General features: G+C 53.4%; 1 protein-coding gene across 1 annotated transcript; it reads right to left on the reverse strand.

Annotated features, from left to right (window-relative positions):
- Nucleotides 1-1,422: 1,422 nt before the first annotated feature.
- Nucleotides 1,423-9,756, reverse strand: ENKD1 (enkurin domain containing 1; the record flags this gene model as incomplete). Its single annotated transcript, XM_009575663.1, is given in 6 exon segments — nucleotides 1,423-1,583; nucleotides 2,036-2,172; nucleotides 3,109-3,278; nucleotides 4,495-4,656; nucleotides 8,102-8,259; nucleotides 9,517-9,756. Coding segments are annotated over 6 exon segments (1,028 nt in total), but the record flags the coding sequence as incomplete, so codon positions are not given.
- Between the last annotated feature and the right edge of the window lie 316 nt (nucleotides 9,757-10,072).

Below are 10,072 nucleotides of genomic sequence, written 5' to 3' on the forward strand. Positions count from 1 at the left end.
AGAGCGCCGGGTGCCACGAGCAGGGCTGCACCGCTCCGCAACAACCCCACCCCGCAAAACCCTGCCCGGGATGGAGTAACCTCGTGCGACAAGGCACCTGCTCGGGGCAACTGTGCGCAGCATCCCCACCCCGCACAGCGAAAGGAGATGGAGCAACAGGCACCAGCTGCAACAAGGGAAATTTTGATGGGACTTCGGGGGAAAAAGTGTTCCTCCTGAGGGTAGCACAGCCCAGGCAAGGTGGCAACCCCGTCCCTGGAGATTTTCCTAACTCAGGTGGACAAGGCCCCAGGCTGTGGAGCTGGCCCTGCACTGAGCAGGAGATGGACCAAGCCCTCCAGCGCTCCCTTCTAGCTTAAATCTTTCTGCGCTTCACACAGCAGGGTCCCTGCAAAGGTCTGCACAGGTCCATGTGGGGCAGCTGAAGGTAAGGAGGCAGCGAGCTCACCTCCACGATGGCATCTGCCCAGCCTTGTCCTGCTGGCCCACGGACTGAGATCTGGCAGGACTTCGCACGTTCTCCACTCCAAGTCCACCAGCACCTCAGCGCTGTGAAACGTAACCTCCCTGGCCACTTCGGGCTTCTGCAGAAAGTGGGACCAGGACCCACAGCGCTCTCCCTGCCTGCGCTACATCAATGCTGCTGGTTTCTGCTGCCCACCACCACTCCTCAGGCCCTGCTGAGCCCACCAGGAGCCACGCACACGCTGAAAGAGGGAAACGATGCTTTATTGGAGCATGTCCTGCCCCACAGCCAACAAAGGCTTCTCCAGACATCCTGCCAGATCCCCCTGCAGCCAGCCCAGCTCTTCCCTGGGCAGGAAGGACTGAAGCTCTGTGCCTCTTTGTTGTCCACAAGCCGTCCCCAAGCTGCTGAGCCAAGCCAGCAGGTCGGAGGGTACTGGCTGCGTGAGCAGGATGGGTCAGCGCTCAGGACTAGGGCACGCACGGCAGAGGTACAGCACAAGGTTTTTGTGCAGAGAAGTCTGCAGGTGCCCAGAATGAGCCATGACAATGGCCCAGCTCAGGAGAAAGAGGGGGGACAAGGAACACCACAGGCAGCAGCACAGGAGACCTCCTACCAGTTTCTAGAAGTGGGAAAAAATGGGAAAATAAGAGGTGATGCCGTGGATCCAGAGCAGAGAGCTAATCTCTGAGAAGTCAAGCAGCACAGACAACTGCTCTCCAGACCACAAAGCGGAGAGTGTATTAGGGCATCTCCCTCCCTTTTCCGTGGACAAGACACAGCACTGGAGGATGAGCAAGAGATGCCGGCTGCACGTTGGACACTGTGTCGGCACCTGCGTGGGCCCAGGGTCCTGAACTTGCCTTCCTCTCCCTCCCTCCCAAAGTGATGATCCTCCCTTCCCAGCGATGAAGGATGCTCACGCAGAGCGGCACAACACACCCAGCCCCACCGGCTCAGGAGTCCAGCTTGATGAAGACCTTGGGCCTCGAGAAAATTTTGATGGCCTCTTCTATCTGGGAGAGCTTCCTCTCCAGCTCTACCCGCCTCTTCTGCATGCTGAGGTTGTCTGCGCGCATTGGCAGCATCACCAGGTCCTTTATCAGCTGCTCCTGGCCTGGAAAAAAAAAAAACAACAAGCTGTGTAAGTGGAAGAGCAAAGAAATCCATCCTTTTCCTAACACTATGACCTCATCCTCAGTCATGAAAATGGTGGCAGCACTGGAACAAAGACTTAGAATACCCATCCTTCTATTCAAAGCTCAGCTGGATGAGGACCTGAGTGACCTGCTCCGGCTTTGAAGAACCAGGGATTGGACTAAAGACCTCCGAAGGTCCCTTCCAACCAAAATCTGTCTATCATTTTAAGAGCAGTCCTGTAACCTGTGGGTCCCATCAACCTGAAGGAGATTGCTCTTTCCATGCACACAGCTCACATCCCAGTTACATGACTTATTCCAGGCAACTCTCCAAGTGGCAGGAATCTGTGCCCCAGAACTCTCTTCTCCCTAATCCTGGCTAGGATTGCCTGTTTTTCTGAGCTGGAATCCCTGTTTCTTTTCCTCTTACTCTGCTTCAGATTGCTGAGGGTCTCCAGCCGCTGGCCCTCCGGCATCATGGTATGACCAGGTGGCGTGTCAGGATCTGGCAGGTTTCGCAGCCGCTCCTCCATCTGTCTGCGCCACAGCTCCTTCCTCTCCAGCAGGCTGGCGAGGCAAACGAAGGCACGTGTCAGCACATCTGGCAGGAGAGGTCGCCCAGGGATGCAGGCAGAGGCCGGGAATCGAGCCCTTCAAACGCCGCTGGTCTCCTTGTCACTGCCTGAGGACCACAGAGACCCACCCTGCCGGCACACGCCCTTGCCGTGGAGGGATACACCCGGGTTTAGCCCGCATGCATGGACTAGCAAACACACTCCACATGCACTGAAGGGCTGCTGGAAGAGACGCACTGAGGCCGACAGAGCTCCTCGGAGACTAGGGCTTCTGCTCCTTGCTTCTGGCCCAGACCACTGAGTCCTCTCAAAACCATCTCTGGGCCAGTGACGGAATGAAGTTGGACAAAGTGGCTCACAGCCAGGGATGCTGGCAGAGAACAGCAGGCACAGCAGAGAGCCAAAGGACTGACACCATGGCCAGTCCTAGCACAGGGTCACACAGGAACTGTTTTCCACTCAGAACCCCAAAATGCAAGTCACTAGTTGGATGTTCCTCAGACTCCGGGTCCAAGGCAGGATGAACGCTGCGAGGCAGAGCAAGCTATCTGCCTCTCCAAAACCAGACCTTTTAATACTGAAGCTACATCATGTGGAGCAAGGCTTACGAAGGGGCAGGAGCGCATTTCTCAGAGCACACAGAGCGTCCCCACATCAGCACCATTGTACGACAGCAAGCAAGGGAGGAGGAGAGAAAATTCTTTCTGAGCCCAGTCACACTGGCCATGGAATGCTCGTTAAGTCAAGAAACCAGGAGGGATTGCATTTATTCCCCAGGCCATAGTAAACTGCACTGCTTGCATATGGTGAGGCTTGCGTTGCCTCTGTCCCCAGCCCCCCCGTCTTTCTACGCAGAAGCTGGGGGACGTGGTGAAGGGAAGTGGGCTTGTTACAAAAAGGCTTGTGGACCAGACAGGAGCATACGTACTACTGGGGAACGTGGCCCTTTTGCTTGGTGTTGTACTCCTCCTGCTCCCGGTGCTTCTGTTCCAGCAGCTCGGCCAGCGCCTGCAGGGACTGGGAGCGCCGCAGCGGGGCCCGCTTGGCGTTGCGGGCGTTATGCTTAATGAAATCGATGCTCTTGCCCTCCACCTGGATCTGGAAGAAGAGAGAGGGAGGCAGCAGGGGCCCTCTCGGCACACAGGCAGCTGCCCTTGTCCCCACAAGGGACAAAGCAAAGAGGCACCCTCACAAGATACAGAATTGCAGGTGTATTGCAATGGGACGGGCATACCCTCAGCCCATCCCATCTCAGGAGTCAGAGACAGAGGCAGGAGCTGTGGCCATGTTTTGAGAAGAAACTGGGGCCAGAATAAGTGCCAGAAACACCTGGGGTGCCATGGTTTGCCTGGCACCAAAATCCAGGCAAAACCTAAACCCCATCTTTTTGAGGTCCCCAAGCCGACCCCATGCCCTCAAAGCCAAAAGGACAGGAAGAACCAGGCTTGACATAGTCCACGTGGCTCCTACTGCTGTGTTTTGAGCCCTACAAAGCAGGCAAAAGGTCAGGAGAAAAACTGGTTGGGCCTTCACCAGACCAGTAAATGCAACAGAGCCCCTGGCAGAGCAGGAACTTAGCTAGTCTTGGGGGCGTTTCCCCAGAGACGCCTCTATCACAGCTCCTCTGATGGTCAAGACAAGGGAGAAGGTTGCTGGGTTTGAGTTTAAAGTTTTCTTTTCTTGGTTTTCCTCCTTAGGAGTTTATGTCCTGTTTAAATTAAGTCACTCCATGGCATTTGGGAACCAACAAACCGACAACCCCACACTAGCCAAGGAAAGAAGACATGAGTCACAGAGCAGTTGAGGACCTCCCAGACAAGACTACCTGAAAGGTTTAATTGTTAATACTGATTTAACTCTCCTTACTAAAAAGCACACCCATTTTCCAAATTTTTATCTAACGCCCAGAAGCCACAGTTCCTTTGATTAAGTGGGAGCAGTCTCCAAACTCCCAAGACCTCCTGCAAAGCCCTAGGAAGAGCAGATTTGAGATCACTGGCACTTCTACAGTGAGGAGGTGGGATTTTCAAAGGAAACTTCACAATCTCTTTAACTATAAGCAAGGATGAAGCCAGAGGGTAGTATCAGCAATCCTTGAATGCCCATGTCACCACCCCAGTGACCAAGGCCCCGTTCCTTCCCTTCAGCCAGGAACAGTATTTACAGATCTCCCTGTTCACGTAGCACATCTGACCCAACACTTTAGACGAACACATGAAGAGTTCAAAGCAGGAGCAACGGATAAGTGCCAGAAACCCCTGGGATGGACGAGTGCCAGACACCCCTGGGAGCATGCAGTTAGTGTGCAACTCACCTTGGTTCCAGCACCCAGTGCCTCCGGATCCTCTGTGTCTGCCCCTGCTTTCGTTCTGGCAGGCCTTGGGGAGAGCGGTCTGCATGGCTTGATCCCAGGGCCACAGCGAGAATATGCCCTCAGGAATTTCAGAGCCTCTGGATTTGGAGGTGGGGAGCTCTCCTGGGAAAGGCGAGAAAACACACACTAGCAGAGGGAAGCTGGAGCAAAGAGAAACCCACCCAACAAAGTTTGGGTGGTCAACGACAAGTTTCCAGCAGGCAGATGACAGCACGCTCTTTCTGCCATGACTTGGCAGAATTTCTTGGGGAAAGGCAATCTGTACACAGCCAGCAAAGGCCAAACAGACCGCCTACAGCAACAAATCCAGACCTGGCAACTGAACTTTGTAAAGAAACGCTAAAAAAAAGGGGAAAAAATCTACAGAAACACGCAGTTGGATCAAACGCATGCGTAGCATTGACTGGGGAGTCCCTCTTTACTGACTAATCTGGCAGGCAAGAAAGGAGAGCAACACCAGATAACCCAACAGAGATACCTACCAGACCTAGGGACAGTTTAAATGGATGGACAGTCCAAACTGACAATGATTACGTCTCCTTAAAAAGCAGAAATCTTGCTGTAAAAAGGGCAAATGGCAGCGTGGAGTAAGCGTGCTGGAAGTCAAGAGACACATGCCAGTCTCCCTTGTTGGCAACACTGAAGAACTTGAACTCCCAGAAGAAGCCGTCCCACCTCCATAAATCCAGAGCATGCTGCCGAGCCTGCTACAGCAAGCTTTAATGAAATGGCGCAGGTAGGCATGAAGCTGACACAAATTAGATGCTGTTCTCAAGTGCTGTTCTGTTCAGCACCCCAAATCTGTGGTTATCCTATTCTAAACAGAAAGAGGAATGGAGAGTGAGGGAGTCTGGTAGTTTTGGGAGGGTGGAATTGCATCTGGGAGGCATCTTCAAAGGCCGTGGTTAGCGCTGGCACAAGGCGATTGATGTCTAACAGGCGGTCTGCAACAAGACTGTCTGAGGCAGTCCCCAGACAAACCCTGAAAATTGGAAGGACACTGTGGCAAGCGGGTGACCTTATAATAAATACAACCAGTGCACTGCTCTGCTCTTGGCAGTAACAGGAACTGTACAGGGCAGCCTCCAGATCTTTACCCACGGTCTCGGCTGCTCTCTCAGCTGAACTGCAGTCCCCTTGAGGCAGATTCCTCGTTGCCTGGCCCATTTAGCTCGGCAGATCTGAAGACTGAAGGTAGGATAGGACAGTAACATCAGTAATTTTGGTGTAAGGACCAGGACAGGCGATGCCCTCAGCACTGCCTAGATTGATCATGCTCCAAAGATGATCAGTCTTTTTTTCAACAGGAGCCGGGAGACGCAGATCTCTCCAGTAGGTTAATGAGAAGTGCCTTTACCTAGTGCGGTGGGTTAGAAGTCAAATCAGTCTCTGATCTTAGGAGCGTGCTAGCAGAGTGCAGCGTGCCCCATCTTCCTCCACAGGAGCACTGAGACTGTCAGAGCCCTTTGCTACAATTAACAGCCTCGGGGACAGATGAGAGAAAAGAAACTCCGTGTTAGACATCATCCTAACAGAATCAACTTAAAACTCTTGAGCAGCAGCTCTCCAGAGGACGGAGATGGAGATCCTTCACAGGGAACACCCCAGCTCTAGGAGAGTCACAGCAACAGTTAAAGCAAGGTGAGTCAGCACCAGGGCCTCCTGCCACCTCTCTGGAGGAATCTGCAGAGCACAAGTAATGCACCACGCAGAAACTGCCTGCGCAGAGACCACCTCCTTCCCCCAAAACAAAAGAAGAAATGATCTCAGTCTTCCTCCAACCCAGAGGATTTGTCAAACAGGAGCGTAGGCTTGTGTTCCTAAAGCACACGTGGGTTTGCTCCCATGTGTGGAAGGGTCACGGACATCAGAGAGGTTGGTGGTGGCACACCCGGGAAGAAGGGACACAGCATTTGGAACCACTGGCTTGGAAATCATCTTGCCAATTTTTGCAGTTGTTATCTACACACATAATTTTAGTGTCAAAAGTTGGCCTGAGGGCCACAGACCAGAGGGAAGCAATGCAAAGACGAGGAGGAACTTGAAGGCTCCAACTCAGGAAGGGAGCACCAAAGGAAGGCTGCGTAAGTGGCAGTGCTTGAGGCGTCACCCAGCTTGCACCCACCGTCTGCACAAGCAGCAGCTCGCTGTGTCGCTCCTGTCCACACAGCCTGGATGGCTGCAAAGACAGGACAGAGACAGACTGAGAAGGCTACCAGGGACTCGCAGAAAGACAAAGCCCTCTCCTGGCAGCCGACAACCCTGAGGCCGATGGGAATGCAGGATCCAACAGTTCAAGGCTGCTCTGGAGACCCAGCGGCTTACTGGCCAAGTCAGCAGCCCTGCACTTCCCCTTCCTCAGGGAGCTTCTCCCACACGAGGCTGAGCTGGAAGGGAGCCCCAAGGCCTCTGCTCCAGGAGGTCACTATGATGAGGGTGGGCACAACCCGCCATGTGGTGGGAACCAACCCCATCCATAGGAGCCACAGTGCCTACTTCTGGAAAAAGGAAAAGGCCAACCGAACACAGAGGTCACCTGGATGACAGGGGTCTCCCAGATCCAGACTGATGACAGTGGATCCACCCAAAGATAGCGATGGAGCTCTTCTTCCCTCTCCCCGCGGGCCTTAACTTTACTTTCTGCACAAACAGGTACACTTACTGTAGGCAGGCAACTGCTTTGGGTGCATTTTGCAAAGCCCTCCAACAGAGGCACCATTTAAACACAAGGAACCCACCAGAGGAGAAAAAATTATCCAGAGAAAGAAAAAGAAAGAAGCCAAAAGTGAACCAAAACTTTCACAAAGCCAGACACGCGCTCGTTTCAGCAGTGGAGAACGCCTGAGGAAACAAGGCACGGCCCTGCATTCCTTCTCCCACAAGCACGTGTACAGCGGACAGGAGGTACGTACACCCTTGCAGGTTGCGCTGGAGCTATGAGGCCTCCACCTTGATGGCCTGGAGATGTCTGTGTGCTCCCACTGTGCAGTGGTTATTCACCAGGACAATCGCTCAGAGAAGAATCTGGAGAGATACGGCCCACTGTAGGTCCACAGGGTGGTAAGAGTTAGACCAACGTTTGACGCAGCCAGAAGACCTACCTCTGAGGACCATGATCCATGGGGCAAACCCCAGACTAGCATTGCCCCAAAGGGAAGCTGCAAAGCCAGCTGGATGCACCTCTAGACAGGGAATATGGCTGTGAGGGCTGCTCTGCACCCTCAGGAACCCCCTGTAGATCCCTCACAACCGAAGGGCCAAGTAGGAGCCTCCAGATGAGATCTTCCTCTTCTCAGCTTCCCCTGCATGGGTCTGGTCTACGTGGCCAGACAGGATGGGGATTATTACAGCAATCGCTCTCCAGACCCAAGCCAAACGTTCTCGCTCAGCACACAGCCCCACTGTCACGTCTGCCCACTGTGCTTCAGAACCAAGTTGCCCCCAATCCCGTAGGTTCTGGGACTCCCCCATTTCCACCGTCCCAAAGAGCCTCATGGCTGAACTGCATCCCAGGCCAGGAGAGTTCAAGAGCTCAGTGGGTACCGACCTGCAGTTTGGCCTTCACCTTTGACTCCACGTTTTCATATTTCTGGGATTTCCACAGAGCTTTCACAGGCTTGGGCTGGCTGTGCTCTTGGGCTCGCTCCTTCTCTTTGCACTTCTTCTGAATCTCCTTTATTCGCCTCACATTTTCCTTCTCGTGGTAAAAAAGGGACACACAACCTTCACCCCTCAGACACTGCCAAGGGATGCAGCTCTTGGAGCACTGGCACCAGAGCCCACAGCTCTATCTCCAAAGCTGGTCCAACCACCCATAGAAATAGCAAGCTCCCCCCTCTCCTGCAGACAAGGCAATCTGCATTTTTCCCATGTTAGATGCACTCTCCTGAACTGACCCTTTTCTGCCAGAGGATCCCACAGTGCCCAGATGATGATCAGCACAGGTCTGTGCACATCACCGGTGTTCACAGACTCCCTTGCTCTGAGGGTTACTTGTCCCATTTTGGGCTACGCTAGACAAGCCATGCCAGCATCCTCTCAAGAACAAGGTCAATTCCCAGTTCAGCATCCCACAGTGTTTCTGAAGAGAAGAGTGGGCTGGTTAACGGCAGCTGCAGAGCCTTCAACCTGTGCTGTTCCTGGTTTCAGGCTCAGGGTCAGCCATTGTCCCACATTCAAGCGGACATAAGCAAGACTATGGAGCGTATTTTTTGTTTTCGAATCAAAAATGATCCTTTTTTGGGCTCCCCAAGGCAGGGAAGATCTCAGCTGATGCAACCAGAGCCTCTTCCATTCCCCTCCTGCTTTGGCACAGCAGTTGTGGCAGCCACCAGCTGGCATCTACCACGCTGGCACCAGGTGGGGCTCGGAGCAACGCCAGCACGTGAAGCCAATCAAGTGACGTGCTCAGCCTTATCTCCTCCTGGACCTCTGAATGTACTCCAGGTGAGCTCCCTGGAGAAGGGAACACCTTTCGCAAAGATGTTCTCAGTATCTACATATACCGACAGTCTTCCCAAACCCTGCCTGGCTTCTGTAACAAGGATTTCCCCAGGTTAAACAACCTTTATACATTAAGATTTCACTTGATCCATCTTTCAGTTTGACTATAAAGATACTGATTATATTCAGAGGCAGCAAACGAGAAGGGCTTGATTTACTTCCAGCATCTCTCAATAGCCTCTCATCCATGACTAGTTCCTCAAGTCAAAATTAAACAGCATCTTTTTTACAGTCCCTCTTCCCACTGCAGACCTGGGCCAGAGCAGAGTCAGGGCGGCCGCAGCAGCACCCGCTCCAGCACGGGTGACAGCCCAGGGACACCACTGCCAGGCCAAATGGAGGAGATGGGATGACCAGCCCTGCAAAGTTCAAGCTCTCCTCAGGCAGCAGAGCCGAGGAACCCACCCAAATCCCTGACGCTTCATCCCTGGCCCCAAATGCAACTCAGGCCAGCAGCGACTCAGCTGTACTTACTCTTGAATGGCAACCCCCCATCAAGGGAGATCCCTTCAAGCTGCAGTAAGAGACTGAGCGTCCCCTTCTGTCCCTTCTCCAGAAAGTCCTTTCCACTGGGGCGAATGCGAGGGGCTGGCTGGATCTGGCGGGCACTGCCCAAAGCGGGGTATGGGTTCGGAACTGGGTCCAGGAGGCCAGAGGTAAAATCCAGCTTCTGAGCATTTCCTTCCAGCCTCCCTCGAGCTACAGAGAAAGAAAGAGAAGGAGATTATTGGGAAACGATCTCACCCTCACCTGTGGTTTTCTTCACCCACAGCCTACAAACAATGCTGAAGACCCCCTCCCCACCTCTACCTTATGCTTTCCCATCTTTCAACCAGCTGTACAGACCAACTTCAGGATCACCATCCGTGAGGCAGCAGAAGCACCTGCACCAGTGTGAGTGGAGACTGTTGAGGACGCCAAAGAATAAGGACATCAAATGGACAAGCTGCGTCATGCCAAAGTACAAAACCACACATTTGTAACAAGCATCAAGGACTCACCTGAGAAGGGGCGT

This window comes from Fulmarus glacialis, unplaced genomic scaffold, assembly GCF_000690835.1.
Source record: "Fulmarus glacialis isolate BGI_N327 unplaced genomic scaffold, ASM69083v1 scaffold15114, whole genome shotgun sequence".
Taxonomy (NCBI): domain Eukaryota; kingdom Metazoa; phylum Chordata; class Aves; order Procellariiformes; family Procellariidae; genus Fulmarus; species Fulmarus glacialis.